Below are 27,500 nucleotides of genomic sequence, written 5' to 3'. Positions count from 1 at the left end.
ACTGCTATACGCACTAATAACACCACATATGCTATGGCAAGACATTATATGGAAGCCAAGCATGGATCACCGGCCTCGCTCAAGTTCTGGGGCATTGAACGGGTGGTTTCTCCACCTAGAGGCGGTGACGTCATTAAGAAACTTTTACGCAGAGAGGCGTTTTGGATTTTTACACTAAATTCGCTTGAACCCTCTGGCCTCAATGAGGAGCTGAGTCTATCCTGCTTTTTGTAAAAGTCTGAGGAAGCTTATCATACTAAGATGTTGGGATCATGTATAGGCCCTTTTTACACAGGCTTCTATGACCAATAAGTATCCACCTAGCCTTCCAAAATGGCATTCCATGTACATATATTTTCTTATATTTTATATTCTTTATTTATATGCACTTTCACTTGTGTAATGGTGTTTTCCTTGTAAATAGTTGTTTCCTGGGTGTGGACTCAATGAGCAACCGATGAGAAGGACCAATCGCCTATTGCCACACCGCATAGGCCTGCACCTGTCAAATCAGGGGTTACCAGATAACTAGGTTCCTCTCTCTTCAGTACTCATGGACTCTGATGAAGATGGCTTGCCATCGAAACGTTAGTCCCTAACATGTTGTGCACTTGAATTAAAAAGAAAAAGCATCCCATCTGAGCTGCTCCGGTGTCTTCTCTTCATTCAAGATTACCTGCCTCCCTCCCGTTGATGCACCAGATGTAAAAACAGAAGCGCGTGGAACCCCCCCTTTTGTGTTTTATCTGTACTTCTTCATGTGTACGTGTCATAATGTGTTTTATCTTCATCATGTGTACGTGTCATAATGTGTTTTATCTGTAACTTCATCATGTGTACGTGCCATAACGTCTCTTATCTGTAACTTCATCATGTGTACGTGCCATAATGTCTGTTCTCTGTAACATCATCATGTGTATGTGCCATAATGTCTGTTCTCTGTAACATCATCATGTGTATGTGCCATAATGTCTGTTCTCTGTAACATCATCATGTGTATGTGCCATAATGTCTGTTCTCTGTAACATCATCATGTGTATGTGCCATAATGTCTGTTCTCTGTAACTTCCACTATTTATACTTCCAGTTCTAGAACTGATCAGTACAAGATTAGCAGTCTATAGTCACATAATCTGCAGTAATGCATCATACAACATTGATACCAAATAATCTGCAGTAATGCATCACACAACACTATATCTCATTGATACCAGGTATTGTGGTGTAGCAGAGTGAAATGCTTCAATGTCATTATACATATATTGTTAATTCGCATTGATTGTACGTGTGTGCAGTCACAATAAACAAATTCTAGTCGTCACACAAACACATGCACACGCGCACACACACACGCGCGCGCGTGCACACACACACGCAGGCACACGCACACACACACACACACACACACACACACACACACACACACACACACGGATTAAAGTTTTCCGGCTTGCAGCGATTGGCCGTGGTTTTTTTTTTTTTTTTTTTAATACTCGGAAATAAATTGACGGTAAATAAATAAATAAAAAAAGACAACCGAAATCCCTCCTGCGTTTGTCAGCCAATGGTAGCAAGGAGCTCACTAAAACTAACATTGTTAACCAATCAGAAGAAGAAGGGGGCAGGTCTTAGGAAAGCGTGCTACTTCAGTATCTCGCTCGAGTCGGACCTCCACAGCCGGTCTACTAGCAGTCGCCGACTCGCCGTTCTCATGCCGCGGTCACAGAGCAGTGTCAACAACTCGCTCTACATGGCAAGGCACCTTGCACCGTTTAATAGCTATTGCTCTATGAGCAGAAAGATGACTAAACTGCATGCTATGGATTGGTGATGCCGTTGTCGTCAAAAACATAAATGAAACTAGACATTGTGTGTTTGGACATAGCCTACAGAATGTCGATAAGCATACAGTGTTGATGGAGCTTCTCTGCTCAGTGCTAATAATTAGTTGTCAACAAAACACAAGGTTCTGTTTTTTCCACAGACGTTCGATCCCTCTGTGTCTTTTCATAATTTCTGAACCCAACTTAGAACTTAACACAGAGCTGTCACAGCATCTCCCGGAGTGTGGAGCGGTCGAGCGGACCGTTTATCTGTGTCTCATCTCCGAATGTCAACCACTGCCTGTGCATTATGCTACCGGTAGTTCCATTTAAAATAATGTCTGGATACCGTGATTCATGAATCAATCACCAGATTACTTTCTGGGGTTGTTGGAAGAGGTTGTAGGAAGATGTGCTTCAGTCTACAACTACTTGTGAGAACACCAACAGTAAGAGAATAATTTGTTATTTGTTAGAATTTAACAAAAAAAGCTTAGTTTCACTTCAGCATGTTGCAGATGCCACACTCATGCTGAGTTTTGTTAGCGCGCTAACTACCAAACTTTTATGCTAATGTTTTAGCTAAGAGGAGTCGGGTTACTTATAAACACCACCTACATATTAACTGATATTATCTCGATGGAAAAAAACAATGCAAAAGTATTGACATTGGCGCTGTGTTCAACTTAAAAGTGACTCAAATAGCGCCTAGCAAGATGGCAGTCTGCATGCAGACAGCAGCAAGTTACATCCCACTAGCTGCAGTATAATACAGGTTTGGTTGTTGAGTCCTGTCATTGGCACGTTTTTAGTCTACATTCACATCTCAAGTTGCCGTTTTCATGATGATTGTGAGATCGTTAAATAATGTCACATAATGGCTTGTTGATGGCTTTTAACAATCTGTTAATGGGCTTCAGTTTTCAGTGGAATTCTAGTCATTGATTGAAGGCTAACAATAACACTGCTCTCTGGTGATGGACAGAACAACTTGAGCTTGATGATGAAGTAAGGCAGTCTTTTTTTCTGAGAATAGCCAAAATATTTACAGGGCAGACACCACAAATTCTGACCTAGAGCTAGCTCTATCCAAGGTTCTATTCAGACTGACTGTACAGCTGAGAAACCTAGAACCCATCTATCTACAGACACAGACAACATCTAGTCCATAGTAGCCACCAAAATGACATTAATGAATTAAGTTGATTTGCATTTGTAATTCGTTAAAACTAAAGGTATTTTGCATTATTATTCAGCCATGTCCAGGCATTTCACGCTATTGACACCCTTTTGGTCTCCTTGGTAGGCCCTATTCGAGTTGCAAAAGTCATTCAAGTCATTCATCATTTTGACCCTGACATGGCACCCACATCAGAATAAGATAAATAAGATAAACATAAGTGTAAATACTAAGCTTAAAAAGCAATGAAATTATCGTTTCACCGTGTATTGTATAGGGTCGCGTGGATGCACCAAAAAGTTCAGGCTCAGGATTTTTTTTTACTTTAATCCCTGACACACACACACACACACACTCTTCATGAATGTAGTGGTGACTGACTTACCTTGCTGATCTGGAGGCCTTGACCACAGGCATCAGCCCCAGCAGACATTCCTCTGATCCGCCATATTCATGCAGGTCAAACTCATCCAGCTGCTGATCTGAGGTCAGCAGCACAAACACCACAGCTGACCACTGTGCAGAGGAGAGTTTGGCTTCCTTTAGACCTCCTGATGTCTTCAGGTAGTTCTGGATTTCCTCCACTAGGGACTTGTCATTCAGCTCATTGAGGCAGTGGAACAGATTCATGCATTTCTCTGTTGAGGGATTTTTCCTGATCTTCTTCTTAATGTAGTGGACAGTTTCTTCTGTGCTCTGTGATTGGATGGTTGCCTGTGGCAGCAGGGCTCTCAATAGATTCTGATTGGACCAGAGGGAAAGGCCCAGGAGGAAGCGGAGGAAAAGGTCCAGATGTCCGTTGTCACTCTGTAAGGCCAGATCTACTGCTCTCTGGTGCAGCTCGTACACAGACACTTCATCACCCTCCTTTGCATCAGACACAAAAAATCGAGTAAGCTTGGATTTGAATGTGTCTGGCCTTGGGGTAATTGGGTTCAGAACATTTTCCTTTTGGATGATGAGAGTGAGGTGCACATACAATGCAGCAAGATGCTCCTGAATGCTGAGATGCACAAAGCAGAACACCTTCCCCTGGTACAGCCCGGCTTCCTCACTGAAGATCTGGGTACACACTCCTGAGTACACTGATGCCTCTGTGATGTCAATGCCGCACTCTCTCAGGTCCTCCTCATAGAAGATCAGATTTCCCTTCTGCAGCTGCTGAAAAGCAAGTTTCCCCAGTTTGAAAATCATCCCTTTATCTGTGTCTTCTCTTTCTGTATATTTCTGTTTGACTTCTGTCTGAATCATCAGGAAGTGTGTGTACATTTGAGTGAGAGTCTTGGGGATCTCTCCTGTGTTTCTTTCCCTCAACATTATCTCTAGCACAGTGGCTGCAATCCAGCAGAAGACAGGAATGTGGCACATGATGAAGAGGCTCCTGGATGACTTCAGGTGTGTGATGGTTCTGTTAGCAATGTCCTCATCACTGACTCTCTTCCTGAAGTACTCCTCCTTCTGGGGGTCATTGAACCCCCGTACCTCTGTCACCTGGTCCACACACTCAGGAGGGATCTGATTGGTTGCTGCTGGTCTGGAAGTGATCCAGAGGAGAGCAGATGGCATCAGATTCCCCTTGATGAGGTTGGTCAGTAAAGTAGACACTGTGGTTGCTTCTGTTACATCACAACACTTTGGGTTGGAGTTGAAATTCAGAGGAATCCGACACTCATCCAGGCCATCAAAGATGAACAGCACTTTGTATTCGTCATCAGTGAAAATGCTGAAATTATTTATGTCACCAAAGAATCGTTTAATCAGACCAACTAAACTGAGATGGTCCTCTTGCACTAAGTTAAAATCACGGAAAGGAAGAGGAAATATGAAGTGGACATCCTGATTGGCTCTTTCGTCAGCCCAGTCCAGAATGAACTTCTGCACAGAGACTGTTTTCCCAATGCCAGCCACTCCCTTTGTCATCACAGTTTTAATTTCCTTTTCTTGTCCAGGTAAGGGTTTAAAGATGTCATTGTATTTGATTGGTTTGTCATGTATAGCTGATCTCTTGGATGCTGCCTCAATCTGTCTGACCTCGTGTTCATCATTGACTTCTCCACTGCCCCCCTCTATGATGTAGACCTCTGTGTAGATATCATTGAGGAGTGTGGGGTTATCCTGTTTGGGGATTCCCTCAGTCAAACACTGAAATGTCTCCTTCAGCAGGATTTTATGCTCCCTTATTTACCCAGACATCTGTTTAATCTGCAACTGAAGCAGATAATGTACATAGGTTCTCATTCAAATTTAATTTCATTTAATGTAATAAACTGAATTTGAGCAATAGATTTTAATGAAAGATCTGTACAGTAATGCCTAAGTGCTTACTGTGTTTTATAATTACTGAGGCTTTTATGTGTGTCTCACATCTGTTTATGTCTGTAACTCATTAAAACAGGTTTGCTTGTTTGATTAATCAAATACATTGTAGAGTGGGGATGCAAACGATTAATCGATTAATGCATAATCAATGCATTAATCGATTAAAAACCATTAATCGCAATTAATCGACAATTCAACTGACAAGAGACTCAGGTGAAATGGGCATGTGAAGAGTGTTTGAAGAGGGGTGTGAGTAGTGTGAATATTTATATCACCTTTGGATTAAAGAATTTAAATAGAATACATTTAAATGTGGTATTTTATCTCAATTTTTTATTTAAAAAAAATAGATTTAGTAGTTTTTCTGAGAATTATTGACATATTGGGGGGAAAACGCCGCTTATCAATTAATCGTAAGTCGATCGATACTATCAACTAATGATTAATGAATTAATCGATAATTTGCATCCCTATTGTAGGATGCACACACACGTCATGATCTGCTATTGCCCCAGATATCTACATCTGAAACTGAAACAGATAATGTATGTAGGTTCATTTAATGTAATAAATTAATTTGAGAGATTTGAGCAATGGAGTTCAATGAAAAAGCTGTTCAGTAATACCTCACATTCAGTCGCTTAAGTGTTTACTGTGTTTCATAATTACAGAGCGATAAGCATTAATGTGGTCAATTAAAAGGAAGGACAGCAGGACAACAGCTCACCTCTGCTCTGCAGAACACTCCTCTTCTCTACTTCTGTACATTTCTCCTCTCTCCTCCTCCTCTTTTGTACTTCTGTCCATATCCTTTGTATTGCCATCTGATCTCTGCTGTCTGAGACGGACAGGGAAGTTAATTAATCAACTTAATCTGCTCTGATCTCTCATTGTGCATACAGTATGTAAGCACAAAACACACACATATCAACACACACACACACACACGCACGCACGCACGCACACACGCACACACACACANAGTATGCTTTGTTTTGTTTACTTCTGATCTGAGGAGTCTCCTGCTCCAAACTTTATTGTTTGATGCATGGACTGGTCACGCTTGATGGACACACAGCTGGGGACAGAGGAGCCTGGTCTCTTCACATCAAGTGCGCTGGAAGAAAGTCAATCATAAATTTCAATTTGCATTTGTAACAATTTCCTAGGTTCTGACCTGCTTTTTCACCATCTCTGGTTCACCTACCCAACGCCTACACACACGCATGCGCACACACACACACAGGGGAGTCTGGCCTCTTCACATCAAGTGGACTGGAAGAAAGTATAGTAAAGTAGCACAAAGTACATTAACATACACAANAAGTAATAATCATAACACACGCAAACACACAAACACAACCCACACACACACACAAACGCACACACACGTACACACACGCACGCACACACGTACACGCACACACACACACACGCACACAATGTAATGCATTAATCCATTCATGCAAAGCCTCTACAGTGTAATACCTTTACTGGCAATAAATGGTAATCTTAATCTTTTAAATTGTTCCTGCCAGCTGGCATCCGTTACACAGGGATCTCCACATTCACACATATTAGTAACCTGCTCACACAAGCCCATACTCACATACAGTCCTCACATACAGAATTTACATACACTACACACATGAGTGATTCTACATTTCGAGTGTGCTTTTGGCAAACGCAAAATGTCAATTATCTGTATTTTTTTTTCCAAATAAATGACCTAGATGTTTCCATAGTGTATACATTTAAGTTTCCAAACAAACAAATTGCCAAGCTTAATCATAAATCATTTGTTAAATATTTTAATGAAAGTACATTTGCTTGATTATTTTGTCAACAGTGGTATGGACAACTACTGTGTCATTTCAAACATATTTAAAAATACTACAGAGTTGAAACAACAAACGTTTGAAAGTGCTTATGTCCATTAACAATAATGTTGTCATTAATCTGTGCAACTGATATGGAAAATGTGATTGTTGAGCTTCATAAGTAGGATTTTATGATTCACTGTGATACAGACTGACACTTTTTTCATTGTAAATCCCTGTAAAGTCTGATATAAATTTCGTCACCCTCCTTACACAAGACTTCCCTCTCCAGAGATAATCCCTCGTATCTGTTCTTAGGCTTTCTCCAACACATTAGAGATGAATAGCAAAAACACTTTCAAAACAGTCAACTGTGTTACTCAACTGTTTTACAGTCAACAGTGCAGGAGAAGAAGTCGGCACATTTTTAGGAGAAAAAGCAGAGTAGACAAACAGATCTCCCTAGAACACAAATTATTTTGTTTGTTTGTCTATCAATATGGAGATAAAACAAAACATACTCCTCATCAACTGTCATAGCTGATGCGTAACACAATTGACGGTGACACATCTTGACATTTCAGTCATTTTCAGGGTGTTATGCTCAGAACTTCCACCAAAACACCTTAATCAATTCATGTCTTTGCACGCTTTATCTGTGTTTTTCTAGTTTTGATTTCTAATTCAGGTTCTTAGGATTATGTTAAGAAGCAATGACAGGCAATTTTCCCGCTCTAAGACCATACAAAATAATGGATTAAATAATGGAAGAGGTGAACTTACCAAACAGTCTTCGCATCACCACCCAAAGAGGTAATGACATTTTATGGCATCGGAGGACTTAGGACCAAAGCTTAACTGATTTATGGAGGGGGTTTCATTGTGTGACACGGTTGACACAGTTTTCTCAGATGCACACAAAATGGCCAATTTAATGCATACTTTTAACAGTATTGTCATATTGTGATAACTGCCGTGAATCAACATGTGCAATGATCTTGGACAAAACAAGGTTTTTTACATGCTAATTTGGAGACTGAATCTGACATTTGGAAACAAGGACAGCATGAAAACGTCCAAAACCAGTATTATATAGATTATACAGTACTACACACTCACGACTGCACCCCCTCTCACTCCAGCAATAGGATCATCAAGTTTGCTGATGACACCACCATCGTAGGTCTCATCTTCAAGGGAGATGAAACTGCATACCGGGAAGAGGTGCAGCGTCTATCGGTCTGGTGCAAGGAGAACAACCTGTTCCTAAACATCACAAAAACAAAGGAGTTGATAGTGGACTACAGGAGGACAAAGGCTAACATTCAACCGCTGGTCATCGATGGGGCCTGTGTGGAGAGGGTCTCTGATTTCCGCTTCCTGGGCGTGCATCTGAGGGACGACCTTACTTGGAACACCAACACCACTGCCACCATCAAGAAGGCACAACAGAGACTGTACTTCCTACGATCACATCGAAGGCGTTGAAAGAGCCACAGCGCTGCTGACTCCTGCCTGGAAAGCACTGGTCAGGGGCGTTGAACGAGGCAAACGATTCAACCTGAAGCGTTCGGCCAGGAATCTCGACCAACCGAAGCTCGTGTTTAGAAAAATGTGAACATTCCATTGGCTGACGCCCTGCTGCCGCCGAGCTCATTACATGTTTTTAGATGAAGTTCAGCTTCTGCCACCCTCGGCTTTTGACGCTTTCGATGCCCTCACCTCTAGAAACGCTCCCGATGCGTTTGCCTCGTTCGCCGCCTGCTCTCCCATAAAAAGTCAATTACTTCTGCATCTTTCGACGCGTTCAACACCCGCAGTGTGACCGCACTGTTAGGGTCTTACGGGCTAACCATCTAACCCAAAGTCTACTGGTGGCCTTCTACCGGAGCTCCATAGAGAGCATCCTAACATACTGTTTATGTGTGTGGTATTCCAGCTGCACAGCAGCAAACAGAAGAGCTCTTCAGAGAGTGGTCAGCACAGCTCACAAGATCACCAGCTGTCCCCTGCCCTCTTTAGAGGAGTTGTTCTCCTGTCGCTGTCTGAAGAAAGCCAAGCAAATCATCAGAGACCCCTACCATACTGGACATAAACTGTTTGAGCTGCTGCCATCAGGCAGGCGTTACAGGGCTCTGGGTACAAAAAAACAGGCTAAAAGACAGTTTTTATCCAAAAGCAATCTGCACACTTAATTTTTCACAGCTAACTTTTTAAAATATTAATTCTGTATATATATATATATATATATATATATATAGGTTTCTTTGTTGATTTTTAAGCACCGTGAGCATCTGCACTTTACCAATTTCGTTGTACCTGTACAATGACAATAAAGTTTCATTCATTCATTCATTAATATTCATTAAATATGCATTCCTGCAGAGGAAAATAATGTTATGTCTAATTGAGCTCCCACGCACAGGTGGGTAGCCTGCTGGTGTCTACGGCTGTTACGAAACCAACCTTGTTTGGTAAGGGTTTGGCAGCATAAAGGACACAGACGAACAGTGTGTCAAAGCAAGAGAGTTTATTAGTAACAATCGTGAGGTTTTTGTGGTAGAAAGTAGGCGAACACTAGTAAGAGTCCTAAGACAAAAGATCCTAACCAATAGGTCAAAACTAAACCTAACTCCCCAAGGTTAAATGAAAGACAAAAATCACACCCCGTGAGTCTTCCGGGTCCTCTTACTAGGCCCTACTCTGCCTTACCTGCACTACGTGACAAATAAACACCACCACCATCTAGCAAGTTAAATTAATGTCCAAATCTAGAAAAGCTGCGTGGAGCTGTCAGCGAGTTCAATGCGTGCTAAAGGTGCCGGTGCGCTCGGGTGTCAGTGCCATGCATGCTCTCTAGCGACGGCCCTCAAAGGGAGGCGCAGAAGGAGGGAGACAGAGCCCGAACCCTTCTTTGGCCCGCCTTAAATAGGTCGTCTTAAATAGGCGCCACCTACAGGTACCACAGAGGAAGAACAAGCCCGGAGGAAGGCAACACAGCTCCGCGTAACAATGGCAGACAATAAATATTGCGGCTATATTTATATAAAATATAGTAGATTTCTGTCTTACTTCTGATCAGAGGAGTCTCCTTTTCCAAAACGCAGTGGTTTATCCATGGACTGGTCACTCTTCATGGACACACAGCTGGGGACAGGGGAGTCTGGCCTTCTCACACAGCTGGGGACAGGGGAGTCTGGCCTTCTCACACAGCTGGGGACAGGGGAGTCTGGCCTCTTCACACAGCTGGGGACAGGAGAGTAAGAGTGGAGTAACTTTAGATTCGCCTTTTATGAAGTACCGTATTGGCCCGAATAGAAGACGACCCTGAGTATAAGACGACCCCCCATTTTCAAGCCCATATTTTCGAGGTAAAAGGTGCTTTCTTTTTTTGACATTTTGTTTCACATTTGGAAACTTCTTTCAAAATGCTGTTTTAATTAGTTGGAAAAGCTGAGGCCTTTCACATAGAACAAATTTCACAATAATTTTCATGACATTTTGATGATTAAAAAGCAGAAATATGTAGATTACCTACTCATACCCTTTTCCTTTCTTTGCTCACTCCAGTGGTTAGCCTACCTGACAAGCGCCACCTACTGCCGCCTGGGCCCACCCATTCCATAATATACACTCGCAGAGCAGTCTGCGCCTGCCAGATAACCAGTCCAGTAGAGATAGGCTACCTATTGTGCAATGCACAGATTTTGCTAAATGCTTTGTTGACAGCATGATCTAACCAGCAGCCGTCTCATCAAATCACCGTTCATTTTATGCATCCAAAGTTTTCCATTGGATTGTAGAAACCGAACGCAGATTGACGCATTGCACTTGAAACCCTGCAACATCAGATTCAGCAGACAACTACCAAACAACGGGAAAATAAATTTTTGGGAAAATATTTAGTGTAGGCCTATGTTAAAGAGCGATGTGAAAGTTATTTTCATTATGAAATTTACATTTAATATTGCGTAGGGATTACTTTTATAAGGTCTGTGAAAAATGAAGATGATTCATCATCCCCATCCTCAGAAAAATAGATTAAAAGATCCCGTTTTTTTAACTTTGCCGTTGTTAGTATGTTCTGTTACGCACCTCGAGGAATCCAATGAAATTGGTGAAACATCACAACCATTTTTTCATAACTTTACAAGTACACGCCTCCTTTCATATGAAGATGCTACCAGAGAGGTTCTATAGACCGGCTGTGATGCTACCACTGTAGCTGACAGCTGTTTGGCTGAATGAGCGCATTTGCAGGGTTGTGTAGTAAATAGGATTTTCATTTTCAAAGTTAAAAAATTCCTCGTGTTCGACCACAGGTCCCTTATTCGAAATTGTGATCATTGTCCGTCTTGTTGTTGTGTTATAGCTTCTCCTTTTGTCGTTTACAACAGGAGTGGGCAGCAGCTATCTGTCTTTGGGGGGCATCCCTATGTTCCCCAGGTCCTATGTTCCCCGGGTCATATGTTACCCGCAACCGGAAATAGGAGACTGCTAAGGAGACTGCTGCCGCATGGCAAAGTGCAGGTTGTTGTTGCACATGTGACAGGTTAGGTTTAAGGATAGTTTTGGTCAGGGCACAAATTTACAACTCAGAAACATTGCATTACTGACAGGTTTAGGGATGGTTTTGGGAAGGAGACAATTTGAAAACTCGGAAACATACAATGCGGGGAACATAGGACCCTTTTTCTAAAAAAGTTCCCCGGTCCCATACAAAGATAGGGGAACATAGGACCCGGGGAACATAGGACATAGAACATAGTTTTACGGGGTGACAAGTATATATTTCGCCTCCCCAGTTGCCACCCCATTAAATATCAGTTCTACTTTTCAAACATAGTGGTTTATTCACATAAATGTGCTTACTTTATTGTCTTTGACCCACCCAAGAAGACTACTTTTTCAAACGTCCTCCGACCACACCCCCACTGGAATTTCGAAATGGTTTTGCCCTTTCGGCCAGTCGTGAGAAACACCTCCCTCGCTGCCTCCTCGCGTCACCATCAACACCCACCCCACCAGTTGATTAATTCATGAAGAGTGAGCTGGGAATCGATTTCTTCAGTTGAGTGAAAACAATGAACTAGGGAGGGAGAGAATGGTCAAAATCATTGAAACCCGTAGCATGTAAATTAAGCCAATATAGCCCTGTACGTAGTCACAATTTTGGAATCAAATTATTTATTGCGGTTTTAGCATAATCCACCACAGCTAGGATGGTGCACTATTTGTGTTCCTGTCACATAGCTAACTAATACCTAGTTCCAAAACTAGCGCTAGCAGCTTTGTCTTTGCTCTGGAGTAGTTGTAGTTAATTTTAAAATGTGTTAGCATGTGCGATGTTGCTGTTCATCAGAACCCAACGTCAGTACTAAAGTAAACATTGCTCACTAGCGATTGGAAACAGCACACTCGAAGTGTGCACATTGAAGTTGCATATTGAACTTGTCCATTGATTAAATATGCTTTAGCCTCTTAGGTAATGTATGTGGCAGTGTTTCCCAAGCTATGTTTCACTGCACTAGCGTGTTGAGTTTTGAATCAGTACTATGCTCATCCATCATTACCTCCGCCAGGAGGTTATGTGATCGCCCGATTGTTTGTTTGTTCGTGTGTTCGCACCTGGCCTCGTCACAATGGCAAAGTCATCAGACCGAATTAGAGCCCTTAATATAAAGGCTGGACAGGGTGTGATGACATCACGTCCCAGCGAGTATAAAAGGTCCTGCTGCACCTGTCAGAGTGTCATTAGCAACAAGATGCACGAGGTGAAATCAGCACTGATCACCAACTATGTTTGGAGGGCAGCTTCTCCTGAGCACTGGCTCACTGTCGAATATGCCACGGGTGTCCTGGCACCTTCGTGGACTGCCACAGGGTGTGCGAGGTGAATTGGACAATTTTCAAGGGACTGTCTTTGCCGCGAGAGCGCTTACACCAACCACGATCAAAGCCCATAGCCCACGTGAGCCCACAGCGCATATTTGGCATACAACCACGGGTGCGCGCGGGAATTGGACAATTCTTAAGGGATTGTCTTTAGACTGCCACATTGTCCGTGGTTATTTGCTGCATGCGAATTGCAACCAGTGTTTTATCCGTGGTGATTTAATTGCTGCTTCACAGCGCACTAAGCAGCCTCTGTGAAACGCGACGCGGCAAGAATATCACACACACAGGCAAACACACGCAAACGCGCGCGCACACACACACACACACACACCATCTATTTCCTCCAAGTTCGTGAGACCTGTTGAAAGCCGTATGCCAAATACTTTCCTCACATGGGCTACTTGATTGTCACCCTTGAGGTTGTTGAAGTTCACAACGCTGTAACAAAACATTCGTAAATACTTAGGTAGAGGTGCGCGCGAATTGCAACTAGTGCATAGTCCGTGGTGATTTGTTGCTTCACAGCGCACTGATGCCATAGCATATCAGTATTCCTACCACAAAACATTAGCGTAGCCTACTATGCTGAACTTAATTTCATAACGAACAAACGGTGAAGAGATTCATAACAGCACACTGGAGGCATAGCATATCGCCAGCAACACAAAACATTCCAGCATAATATGCTGAACTCATAGATTGTTATAACTAGCTGCACTTAATTTCAGAACCAACGGTGAAGAGATTCATAATGACGAACAATGATTTTCAATACACCTAAGGAACAGGGAGCAGGGGATGCCTCTTGTATTAAGCATATTCTGTCCATTTGTTTTTTGAATGAAAGAGAGCGCGTCAAGCAGGTGAATCCGGCGATGCCCTCAAGGAGCCAAAGTGTAGCAATGAAATACGAACAAGAATTGTGTAATAGTTGGACTATTCAAAGTTATTAGCCTCTGTGAAACGTGAAGTCCAAGCCAAAGCATCAGACACACGCGCAGACTGCTCACCGCAATAGCTTTCCAAATCCTACCCAAATGTAATGTCTAAAAAAACATAAAGGCCTGTATATATTGTAATTCAATAGGTAATTCAATAGGTCTGATTGATCCATGAACTCCATCATCTGACTCAAAAGGAATTATGGTGAAATTACCGGCAACATTGTCACTGCGAGCTCTCAGAGCTCTGCGCTTTTGCAGACATTGGCAACAAAGGAAAGTGATCAAGCTCAAAGTTAAGTTTTCAACTAGGCCTAGTTGGCTGCAGTGAACAAACATGGGATGAATGAATGGAAACTTATCCGTAAAACATGCAAATAAACTAGGCTACAACAAGAATTGTATAAATAGTTGGACTATTAAAAGCTATTAGCCTTTGTGAAATGCGGATCTGAGAGGGATGTAGTACACTTGACAACCATGTTTTCTCTGGATTTGAGATTTTAAAAGGTAGGCTATGTAAGGCATGCTGTCTATCATATGTCTTCTATAAATGTTAAAAACGTGTCAAATAGCAACATGTGAGCTTCAATAAGCATTTGCAGATCACAATCACTTTGCCAATAGGCCTACCACAATCACAGGTGAACTAAACAGGCCACAGCTAACCAGAGGAACATGGACTGTAATTATAATGGAGACAGGCTATAATTTGGTTACAACTTCACGGTTCAATTTTCTAAACAGGTCTACATCTACATGGATGACACCACATCATGACACACATATCTTATGTGTCTAAAAAGGAACTGAACTTCCTTGGCGGAGGTCTGCGCTCTCTGAGTGCATTTCTAGTTTAAAAATGTTTTCTTGTCTGGTTACATATACAAATTATACAAGGCTCATTTAGCCTTTTCAAACTGAGCATTAAATTCAGGCTTGGGCCAGCCAGCCATTTCCTCAGGTGCTCTCCCAGTTTTCTCACCAGTGCCCTCTACAGGTCAAAGTTGAGTAAACTGGGAGAGCATGTGAAGAAGTGGCTGACTGGGAGCCCAATTGAAAACCACCAATATACAAAAGGGATTGTTAGACATGGCAGGTGAATTAACTCAATGGAAAACTAGGTTGCATTCTCACGGAAAATGCTGGAAGCTGGCTTGCCTTTTGGGGCAGAGATGGGAAGTTTTATTTTTGATATCACTATCCCTAAATTAAAAACAAAGTACTATTGAGAAAACAAAGCTAAAAGAAATGTTGGAAAAAATCCATCCACCCAGTCATAAGTTATGGGCCAAACAATTCAGCCATCTTGGATTCAGCCATCTTGAAAGTGTTGTAGCTCTGCGTTTTGGGGATATACTAAATGACATACTTGGTATTTTAAGTTGGCTAAGGAACACTGCATATGATATAATATTGAAAATCAACATGGGACCGAGTGGGATTCGAACTCACAACCTCCATATCTCTAATCCAGCACCTTTGCCATTGATACTAAATGACATACAAGTTATTTTTAGTTGGCTAAGTGTAGTGGAGCGCTGCTCCTTTAAGGGAAAGTCTGACGCTGCGGCACACGTCACCACGCCGCTCGTAGAGGCTTATGGGAAGTCTCTTCATAAATACTGCCAGTGGCTAGTATTCGGTAAGCCTGCAAAGTCCCCCTTTGCGCGTTTCATCGCCACCGGCGAATGCTGTGGTTGCTTCTCCCCTCGTCGTCGAGAGGAGTGCGGTGTCCAGTTCAGATCTAGGAGATCTCTTGTCCTCGTGAGTATGTGGACCATCTCTTGTCGCTGTTTATGTGCTAGCCAGCGGCTAGTGGCTAACTTCGCGTCTGCTGTTCTATAGGTTGTGATTCCAACTTGGCGTCTCTTACTTGGCTAGAGTGATCTCTTGCTTCTCCACTGGCAAGGACTTCGGTGGACAATACCAACGGTTACCTTGCGCTTTTCCCGTCTCCTGCACGCCGGTATGTATTACAGTGGGTTAGCTTGTGCCTTTACCCAGCTCTGACTGTTTGTTTTCTTACCATGGTTGCTAACGACGGCCATTATTATGGTTTCAGCGTGTGGTCGCTACCGGCGCCTCGGCCGTGTACCTCTGTATTGGCACTCCGACTGTGAGAATTGCGCATCGGTGCACCCTCATCTCCGGGTAAGGTAACCTCTCGGCAGCAGAATCGTGTGATAGTGGGTGTCCTGCTAGCTTGGCTAACGCTCTCCTCCTCCCTCGCAGGTTGTATCCGTGTGGCCGTGGTCAGACACACCACGCGTTTAGGTGCACGAGCGGCGACTTTTAGCCCCGGTTGTGTGGTGCCTCTGGACGCCGGGAACCCGTATCTCGGCTGCTGCTCCGGCCTCGGGAAATTGGACATTCGTGTGTGTGTGTGCGTTGGCGCGCTTTAATTCAGTGTGTGTGTGTGTGTGTGTGTGTGTGTGTGTGTGGGTAGTGACGAGTGAGTGTGGGGATACCTAGGGGACTGCACTGAGCTGAGCCTCTGGGGTTGGTTTACCTCATGTTTTGATTTTCGTTTTCTTTCGTTTGCTGTGCCTTATTTCCTTTTTTTTCATTATTTCATTCAATTATCTAATTTCTTATTTAACTGCATGTGTTTACTGGATTTTGATTTATTTTGCATGGTTTGCTGTGATTTCTTGTTGTTTCTGTTTGCCGTGAATTATTTCTGTTTGTTGTGAACTATTTCTTTACTTTTTCTTTTGTTAATCCTGAGGTGTGCCATTCGCCCTATTGTGTTAGCCGTGCCAGCCCCTAGTGGCAAAGTCTGACAACCTGAGTGTGGGTTCTAAGGCCTTAGGCCTACCAGGTGTGTTGTTTATTGTGAATTAGTGAACATACTTTGGGGCAGGTGTTTACAGATCCGCGGGTGTGGTGGCAGCACACCCACCCCTGCACTTTACTGTTAACGTGAACATACTTTGGGGCAGGTGTTTATAGATCCGCGGGTGTGGTGGCAGCACACCCACCCCTCCGCACTTTACTGTGAACGTGAACATACTTTGGGGCAAGTGTTTATCGATCTGCGGGTGATTGCGACAGCACACCCACCCCACTGCACTTTGTGAATTGTGAGTACCTTTTTATATTTTATTACAAAGAGTGAGAAAAAGATATTTTTATAACGCAAAGAATAATAAAGATTTGAATTATTAATTGTCACCACTGTCTCTGCCTCCATTGTGCACGAACCTGTGTTTGCCTGGTAATCTATTGTGCGGGTACATTGTGTGTTGGTCCGGGGTATCTGTAACTACCCCTAATTCATTTCCTCCAGGGGCTCCACCCCCGGGGGTGGCGTAGTCGAACTACTTCCTGTAACGGTCTCGCCCACTACATAAGGAACACTGCATATGATATAATTTTGAAAATCAACATGGGTCCTAGTGGGATTCGAACTCGCAACCTCCATATCTCTAATCCAGCACCTTTGCCATTGATACTAAATGACATACATATCTCTACTACGGCACCTCTACCATTGAGCCAAGCAGCTGGCCGTCATAAGCATTCCAGCAAGACAATATCACATTTTACTATACGGCACTCTAGAATGGTGCAAGAGCTCCCATTCACTTTCAATGGGCGGACCCAATGTTCGGTGGTCACTACTTTTCTTTATTATATGGTTGTGACGTCATCGGTCGAATATTCCATTCATTTCAACGGGGCTCCCCAACGTTCACACGTCTGTTATTTTTCGATAACGGACGGGTTGGTCTATAACAGACCGCTGTCAATGGCAACAAGACTTTTCACTGCTAAAGCGACTTTTCAACAAGACTCTAATCAGCTGCTGTGATAGACAACACTTGTTGTCCTGGCTACCTAGCTGTTGCCTAGCGGTGTTCCACAACGGCACTGTTTTGTTTTGCGCAGCAACAATCTTTTGAAATTAAAAACTATAATAGACTTAACATTAAATAGGCCTAAAGAAATGTCCCCGCCATGTGTGAATCATTTAAGTATATCCATATAATAAGCGGGTTAACTTTCGGCGAGTCGGTCGCTTTGTGGAATAGCAGCACGACAGAGAGAATCTTTAGACCCCGACGCGTCGGGGTCTAAAGATTCTCTCTGTCGTGCTGCTATTCCACGGTAGCGACCTTCTCGCCAAACGTTAACCCTTATGTAATGCCCTAATAATACCCGCTGCCAATGGCAATGTAATGCCCACTAATAATACCATACGAGTTTGGTCACTTCAGAGATCACTCCGCAAGTAGATCGGTCATATCTTCACTGATATGATTGTCTTGCCTTCTGACTTTTTGCAGTGTGGCAGCAGCGCGATTAGCGCACGCTGCTGGTGGCCCACTGATGCTCCGGTAATCAACCACTTCTCAAACGTCTCAAGACGAATTCCAACAACACTAACTATTAGAAGTCTCATTCAGTGAATAATTTTAACAGTTATATCATCCTGACGAAGTTAATACAAAAAAGGCTGAGTGGTAGCCCATCAGGATTGCCTAACATCTCATGTCCGAGTGTTGCCGTTCCAAGAAAGCAAACTGTCACTGTCCGCCACTAGTATTTTTTATTTCATTTTTTTTTTTTAACAAGTGAGGAGTTCGTTGACAGTTTCCTTAAGGGTGTAGCCTGTAGGTTAGAAGTTGCCTCCTCCAGCCAAGCATCCGGCTGCAGATTTCGTGGCTTTTGTCTTTTTGGTTAGGAAACCATGTTGTTCGCTTTGTTTTTTTTTTGTTTGTTTTGTTGTTTTATTTTTAAAGAGGGCCGCCCAGGGGAAAATTCTCCCGGTGGGAAAAGGTGGGCCACTCCGCCCCTGCTTGCTGTATCAGGCTGCCTTTTTGAACGCAAGGGCCTGATCGTTTCAATAACAGGACTTACGGAGATTATGCCCAGAGCTACTTCTGCTTTGTGAGGTTCTCTGTGTTGGTGAATGCTTGTAGTAATTGTAACAGTAATACTAGTGACGTTAAAAAAGGAGTGGTTGTGGAACGAAATTGCGACAAGGGCAGAGGTGGAGAGCTGACTGTCAGAGTCGTATGAGCGTAGAGCTGTCAGTTGTCCTGTTCCGAGTACTGGCGCAACTAAGTTGGAAAGCCCACGCCATCGGAAAGGAAAAATTAACAAGCAAAAAAACCAACGACGACGCTATAGAAGTAACAAAGGAAACAAAGATTCCCGTGATATTATTTACTTTCAGTTAAACATATGCTTCTTGTCATTTTGTTGCGCATGGTCTCTTCTCCTTCCTTCTTTGGGGTCTGCGTATGTGAGGTTTTGTAGTGTTTGGCTGTGTGTTTGGTTAGGCTACTGTATGTTAAAGGTCTGTTATGTGAGTGGCTTGTGATGTGATTCACTGTTTTCAGAGGAATGGAATGAAAACGAATGAAATTGATTAGGCCTAAGTAATGAAAGTAAAACATAAAGCAGAAGTTGAAAAAAATGCTTATTATGTAGGCATATGGTATGTAGGCCTATAGTGTATCTGTGTTGTGGAAATAAAAACAAAATGACCATAATTTAAGAAAGAAAAAAACCTAGCCTAACGCATAGTTTTTTTTTGGCGAGATAAACAAAAATGGCTAGTTGAACTTCTATTTGGCTGGTAAGAAAAAATGTCCACTAGCCAAATTGGCTGGTGATGGAAAAAGTTAATGTAGAGCCCTGGTTGTGCGTAACAGGACATATACCAGGGCCTTACTTTCTGAGTGAATTAACCATTCAATGCCAAAACCGTTTGAGCCATTGCTGGGGCCTTCAATGGGCTTTGTTTATACAATAGGCCCTACAGTACATTGTTTTATAGCTGTTGATGAGCTTGCAAAAGCAGGATGCATTTCCATAAGCTAAGTAATTTTCAAAAAAACAGTTCATTTAATGTTGTTTGGGCCTAACTTGCTGTACTTAATAGCAAATGCATTTTATTACATTTTCTGTAATGATTTGCCAAAGTCACCAAATCACCAATTTTGTGCTGTATATTTTGTACTTTCTCTGCATTTTCAAAAAGGCCAATCCAGATATATTTTGTTTTACCATCCTCATTCTGTCGGCTTTGTCAACACAACAATGATAATAAAGCTATCCTTGAATTGAAATGAAATGAATTGAATTGAGATCATATTACCAGTTCACTTTAAAGCTAGTCTGTCATAGATTGGTAGGCCTACTGTGTATGCTGATGTGTGTCAGTGGGTTTATGTGATGTCATGCGTCAGAATATGATATGAGGAGCCTCATCTGGGTGATAAGCCCCGGGCCTCAGAAAGTGTTAAGGCGGCCCTGGACACACGTCACATCATGACGGACACAAACACATGTCGCACACACACACTCACATCTTTCCAGCACCATCCTCTGCTGTGTGTGTTTGCTGCTCCTCCAGCAGACTCATGTTGTAGGCAGTAGGTCAGGAGCAGATCTTACTCTAGACAACAAGCAGAGAACACACCGCTCAGGAGATCATCTTACAACAAGAAGTAGAGATGGGATTTATGGGTCTTTGACGGGATCCGGATCTTAGTGGCTCGTTCCTTTCAAAGAGCCGTTCTAAGAACTGGCTCTTTTGGCTCTTTTTTAATATCTATTCAGTGTTTAGAATGTAATATTTTGACTCCACCTCTGGGCCATTTTGTCCAAACAACTGATTATCCTCCTGCTTCTAAGACCGTTTTTGACCGTTCTCTTTCTCTTTAAGGCAAACAATTGTGTTTTTTCCCAAATTTAATTACTCTGGTCAAGGTCACATGCTTAAAACTAGTGAAAAATGAACAAAATAACGGTCGAGTGGCTCCCCCAGCTGTGATCCGGTTCCCATCGTTCACTTCAGGGAGCCGTTCAAAAGAACCGGCTCGTTTGTGAACGTCACACCTCTAACAAGCATAGAAGGCACTACTCTGGAGCAGATCTTACCCTAGACAACAAGCAGAGTGCTGTATGTGTGTGTTGTTCCTCCAGCCCACTCATGTTGGAGGTAGTAGATCGGGAGCAGATCTTACTCTAGACAACAAGCAGAGAAGAATCGCTCACTGCTTACACATACACATCATATCCATCATGTTACATTATTATCAAGGCTGTTTTCTGTTGTTGTACTGGTGGCCCAGAGGCAGCAAGACTAAGCACATCTCTTGCAGCCTTCAAGAAGTACGTAAAGACCTTCCTCTTTGGTGACTATCTACTAGACTAATGTTTGAGCTGCCCTAGCCCCAGGCCAGACTCTGGACATGATGTGTTGGCAATGTATGTATGTATGTATGTCTCCTTTTAAATCCATCTCTAACAATGATGTTTTTTTCCCATTTGTTAAGCACTTTGAGTTGCATGCCTGTATGATACAGTGCTATACAAATACAATTATTATGATTATAAAAATTATAAAATTATTATTAATTAATTCTATGTATGTGTGTGTACTCTACTATACAAAAAAAACTAACCGTTCTTTGAAGGGGTCGACCGATACAGGTTTTTTAATGGCCGATGCGATACCGATTTTTTTTTATCACCCTTGGCCGATACCCGATTTCCGATACCTGATATTTGGGGCCGATATGGGTTAAAAAAAGATTAAAAAAATTACAAATATTCCAGGTCTCAAGTTAAAAATAAACATTCGTTTAACATTATCAAATTGAGGTAGAACTTGTAACATTTAAACACCCACTCTAACAATCAAGTAATGTCTAAGAATCAAGTAATAAAGAAATAAAGTGTCTTGTTGCTTTTAAAAAAAAAACAAATGACAAAATAATAAATATTGCGTATCGGTCAAAACCACACGCGTATCGGCCGATACCGATACACTTAAAAAATGCAAATATCGGCCCAATACTGATACCGATATATATATCGGTCTATCCTTAGTTCTTTGCATCTGCACTTGTTGTTCTGTAGGCTGTATTCCCTGTGCACTTTGTATTTGCTAGTGATGCTGGCTATGATTATGTCCTCGTTTGTTAGTCGCTTTGGTTATTAAGTGTCTGCCAAATGCAATGTAATGTAATAACGTAATGTAATATTATAATTATGTCCACCATGTTGGACTGCAGCAAGACCTTGATTAGGAAGGTACACAATAAAGGAAGAATAAAGAGTGGATGAGATGAAACAGAGAAGAAGAAATACTGAAGAGCTCTTCTCAATACATCAGCTAAGTATTTGTAGTCAAATGGAATGTGCTGTAATGTAATGTAGTTTAGTGTAATGTAATGTAATGTCATGTTAGGTTGCAATAGCTCGGTTTGGAGTAAGCAAAGCCTCAACTGCAGATACAGCAGTGAAGACAGGATCAGATGCGGAAGACTTAAACATTTTTATCTCCGTTTGTATCATTCTTTCCTCCGCCAGGAGGTTATGTGATCGCTCGAGTTGTGTGTTGGTTCATTTCTTCATTTGTTCGCCGCTATTTCACGACCACAAGGTGTGCGAGGTGAATTCAGCACTGAGCACAGGCTCAGGGGTGTGCTGGCACCTTCGCCGACTGCCACAGGGTGCACAAGGTGAATTGAACAACTCTCATCAATAAAGAATAGGGAGAAGGGCCTGTCTCCATTGTCGACAGTGCCAACACCAACCACTATAGTAACAACTATAGCCCACATGAGGAACATATTGGGATAGCCTACAGTACATGGGTCAATATTAACCAAAAGTCTGTCTACACCCTCGCATATCGTATGTCACAGCTGCTGTCAAATTCATTACTGCAGCCAAAATTGCTACACACTAGCAGCCACTGTCGCAGATCGTTAAAGTTCACAATGCTGTGACAAAACATCCATATAATATGGCTCAGGGAAAGGTGTGCGTGAATAGCAATCACTGTGCATAGTCCGTGGTGATTTGCTGTGATAGGCTACAGCATCAACAATTACTTTCACAATCACAGGTGAACTATAGACCACAGCTGACTAGAGGACATGGTATAAAAGAGACAGATATACAGTAATTTGGTTACAACTTGAGGCTTCAATTTTCTGAACACACCTATGGTATGCATAAACCTGCATGGATGACACCACATATCATGACACAAATATCTTATGCGTCTAAAAACTACCTGAACTTCCTTGACAGAGATATGCACTCTCTGGGTGCGTTTCTAGTTATTCATTTATTTACTATCACTGTTCTAAATACATGAAGATTGCTGTCTCGCAAAAAACATGTACCTTTATTTCTATTATTACTAAATGAGGATTCCATCATTAAACTTGGTATTAGATCATATATAATACAGTATATCATATTCTCTTAGAGACTGCCAAATAGTCATGATTTATATTCAGATAGAAAGAAGTGGAGTGGAGTTACAAGGTTTCTGTGGGACAATGATGTCATGTATCGCCCTCAAGAGAGGAGTGTGTGTGTGTGTGTGTGTGTGTGTGTGTGTGTGTGTGTGTGTGTGTGTGTGTGTGTGTGTGTGTGTGTGTGTGTGTGTGTGTGTGTGTGTGTGTGTGTGTGTGTGTGTGTGTGTGTGTGTTTTCAGTCGCGTACATTAAACCTGTTTATCAGGCCCATCAGCTAATGATGACTTGTGGAACATTCCAGAGTGCATGGAAGAGGAGGACTAGTACAATACATTTAGTTTTACTATAGAAATAAAGACAACAGAGATGTTTTATGTCCAAATTTGATTGGTGAATATTTCTATTATCCATTATCAGATTTCACCATCTTGAATCTCCCAATCAGCAGTTTATTATTATGTGCCAAACACATTACCAGGAGATAATCAACAACGAAATCCCTCAATACAGATGCAAATAAGTCTCCTGATTCAAACCCCATGCTCTGATATTACAAATGGTAACACATCTAGAAATATGTATAATAAACATGTAACAGCTCTATTTGCCAGCTATATAAGCCAGCAGGCTACTTACTTGTGTGTGAGTTCAGTGAGGCAGAGACGTCTACTGCAGTTTACTTTCACTTACGTAAGGTATGCTGCTCTGGCAGAAAGGGTGTGTTGGGGCGGGGCCTGGTGTGTGGGTGTGGCAATTATTTAAAGAAACACAGACTCCTCAAACTTTTCTTCTTTTTCATGAAATGTAAGATGATGAAATGCACTTCTGACTCAGTCTTCCTCACTAGATAGACTATAATTATGTTATTTAGACGGGGGCTCTCTAATTTTAACGAGACAGAGGTCCACACACAACCTGAGTACTATGTATTCTTTAATTATTTTTGCAGGTCAAACAGATAATGACTTACACATGAGCCACACCTTAGTATTACAATGTCATCACATAACTACCACTTGTGTTCCACACAGCACCAGTCCCTACTGCAGTCATTCACACGTTCACACAGAAATTATCTACTGCAGTCACGAGCCCAGCTGCACAGTAACAGACATATCTGTACACACTGCACAGTCCACACAGCACCAAACTGGGCAACTCCACTGCACGTGCACACACACACACACACACACACACACACACACATGCACACACACACACACACACACACACACACACACACACACACACACACACACACACACACACACACACACACACACACACACACACACACACACACACACACACACACACACACACACACACAGTACAACACAGGATCAAACTGAACTGCTGTAGACTACACCACTGCACACACACACACACACACACACACACACACACACGCACACACGCACACACACACACACGTACACACACACACAGGACCAAACATTGAACGGCTATCAACTGAACCACTGCACGTACTCATGCACGAATATCTGTGGCGCGATCTTCACATGAGAAAGCCTCCATGACCTCTTTGCTGTTTGAGGCAAACTTGTACAGCCTGAGATTGGAACAAGCCAGCATTCCTTGTGTTCTTTTGAGCAGATTGATGACTTATCGGATTTTTTTTTTTTTACATTTTTGGACTTAGTTTCACCTTTCACAATAAAAAAACAATCTTTTTTCTGAGTTATTTATTTTGAACTGGTGGCTGGACAGAGCCAGACACTCATGGTTAAAAACTAGGTAGAGAAAAGGTGAAAAGTAAAATTACCTACCCATTTCTTGTAAACAGCCCTCCAAAACTTTCCAGTTAATAAGGTAGTTGGAATGTACCCTTCATGTGCATATAATATATACTGTTCAGACATGTACGAGAGGGCGATGTCACTTCTGCTGTTCTCTAGTATGGCTGCACCAGAACAGGTTTGGCTATATTGCAAAGTGCAGCTACATTACAGTATTTTTCAGCAAAGTTATATGCAGGCAGGAAATAGCCTCGTAAGCGGCCTAGCAAATACCTTTTCACCCAAACACGTTTCCCTGACTGCAGCTCTTGTCAAAGTTTCTGCTAACTTTTGGTCACTGTGCTTCCTGGCGTGCAATGTTAACAAGTCAAGAACATAGCATTGCCTTTTCAGTTTTTATTTTACATTTATTTTAATTTTTATTTGTTTTTACCACTGTCATACAGGAGTCCGAATTGCTGATTAGCTAATTGGAGCTAATTGATGACACCTGCACCTGGGGATATAAAAGGCCAGAGGATCTTCAATCTGTCTGCTCTCCAGACGCTCTGCAGCACTTTCCCCTCGCTCCTGTTTTGGTGACACTCTGTTGTCTCGTTTGCCTTTGGACTTTCCCTATGGCATTTTCGATCCTTTCGTTGATTTCTGACCCTGAGCTTGGAGCTCTTGAAACCTTTGTTAAACCCCCCTAAAAATGCTTCTTTTAGCAGCGAAAACGAGAAACTCTGAGTTGGGATGGAGTGACGAGTTTAAAGATGAGAAGACAGTAGATTATTTGTAGGCTTTGGAAATTATTAGAAGTGATTATCTCCCACCTTCTAACTTTGAACCACGAATGTGAGGAAGGGAAGGGAGAGCGGAGGGGTGCCTTCACGCACACATATGTGCGTGTACCAATACAGACGAGAGGCCATGGTGGGAAAGGACTTGCAAATGATTCAGATTGAGGATATGTTGCCTAAATGCATCTGGATTGTTGGTGTCCAGGCATTTTTTTTTAAAATGCCCAACTCCACGGATGATAGAAATCTCCACAGCGCTACAGAGCTCAGTGTTAGATTTAAGCAATATCTCTTGTCAGCGCTATGGCCTAGATCAGCAGCGCGCTAATCATCCACTAAGCCCCAAAAGACATAAGAAAACACACAGAAACATAAGGATGTGCCTCTCTGGATCACAATCACGATCAAATCAGTCAAGGAAATCTTTGTTGTAAATAAAATTGTCTTGATGTTAAGGCAAATGGAATGCCTGCAGTCAGCACAGTCTGCTGTGAACTGGTCTGTCAGTGTGTAGGCCTACCTTTAACAAACATTTTTTTTAAATCTCTATTCGCACCGCAAGTTATCAGCAGATTGGTAGGAGGAACTCAAGGCCTGAAGAGTTTTATTTCCAGCCAGCAGAGGGCAGCACCTCCACATGATCTCACTGTAAACACAAACCCTCATCATCCAGTGGAATGAAATGTATTCTATTCTACTCCATTCAAATGTATTCCTCCCAGCAAGCGGTCAAGTCACTATCAGGAGCGACTGAACGGAGTAGCAATTGGATCTGTTTGAAGAGAAAGTACTGCAACTGGGCTGCAAGATGACCACCGAGGGGTAAAAGCAGACACCAGAGGGTGCCGTTAAGCCCTGGAGGGCCTGTCAAGGAAATACCTCTAGCCTCTAGTCCTTATTCTTCACCAAGTCCTGATTACTATTCTACTCCATTACTGGCAGGCGCTTTAGGACTTTGCGTGCCCGCACTACGAGAATGAAGGACAGCTTTTACCCTACTGCCATTAGACTCTTGAACTCAATACGTCACCTGCCCCCCCTCAATACTTCAGGACTATCGATACTGTGAGATGCACATGGATTTTTATGGATTTTTATATATCATTTATTTACTGTTAATATATCTTTTATTTTGTGGGCATTTGTGGGTTGCTACTAAACATAATCTCGCTATATTTATATAGTGACAATAAAAGTCTACTCTACTCTACTCTGTACTCTATATTGTATTTATCCAGGGACAAATAAATAATCTCTTCTGATAAAACTGTCTGCAGAACATCTATTAATATATGACTACAGTCAAGACTAAACTGTTATGATTAATTGTTATGATTAATTGTTTCTCGATTGTAAGTTGCTTTCAGCATTACACTTGTATTCAGCACACACACAGTACTATATGGAAGAGTCATCTGGGGCAGCACGTCTTCAGTTCAGTTTAATTTACTTTATTGTGACGGGGACCAAACACAAAGTTCAACAGCTACACATTAAGAAGATAATTATAGCTAATTAAAGCTAATTTTAATCTACAGTCCCATTTGAGACAAGTAAAAGGCAGTATACACCTTAAAAAATATAAAACGTATATTTACACCCTATATGAAATCATATTTACACAAATCATCATGCACACAAAATAATCACACACTTATTAACATATTCTCTCAAACTGTACAACTATTAGGCGTGATGTAGCCTAAAGCTGCTTCCTGTGTGAAGCTGGGAAGGTCTGTGT

General features: G+C 42.1%; 1 protein-coding gene across 1 annotated transcript in view; it reads right to left on the bottom strand.

The window, feature by feature from the left end:
- LOC134442931 (NACHT, LRR and PYD domains-containing protein 3-like) overlaps window positions 1-13,130 on the bottom strand; it is a 17,975-nt gene extending 4,845 nt beyond the window's left edge. The window contains exons 1-5 of the mRNA XM_063192893.1: window positions 12,979-13,130; window positions 10,215-10,388; window positions 6,567-6,597; window positions 6,326-6,423; window positions 3,389-5,179 (exon numbers count right to left, since the gene is read on the bottom strand). Coding sequence (XP_063048963.1) covers window positions 3,389-5,179; window positions 6,326-6,423; window positions 6,567-6,597; window positions 10,215-10,388; window positions 12,979-13,130 — 2,246 coding nt within the window. The remainder of the gene's footprint in view (window positions 1-3,388; window positions 5,180-6,325; window positions 6,424-6,566; window positions 6,598-10,214; window positions 10,389-12,978) is intronic.
- Window positions 13,131-27,500: the final 14,370 nt, after the last annotated feature.

This window comes from Engraulis encrasicolus, unplaced genomic scaffold (genome assembly GCF_034702125.1).
Source record: "Engraulis encrasicolus isolate BLACKSEA-1 unplaced genomic scaffold, IST_EnEncr_1.0 scaffold_26_np1212, whole genome shotgun sequence".
In the NCBI taxonomy this organism is placed as follows: Eukaryota; Metazoa; Chordata; class Actinopteri; order Clupeiformes; family Engraulidae; genus Engraulis; species Engraulis encrasicolus.
Note: the sequence above shows the minus strand (reverse complement) of the source record. Positions and strands in the feature narration are given on the sequence as shown.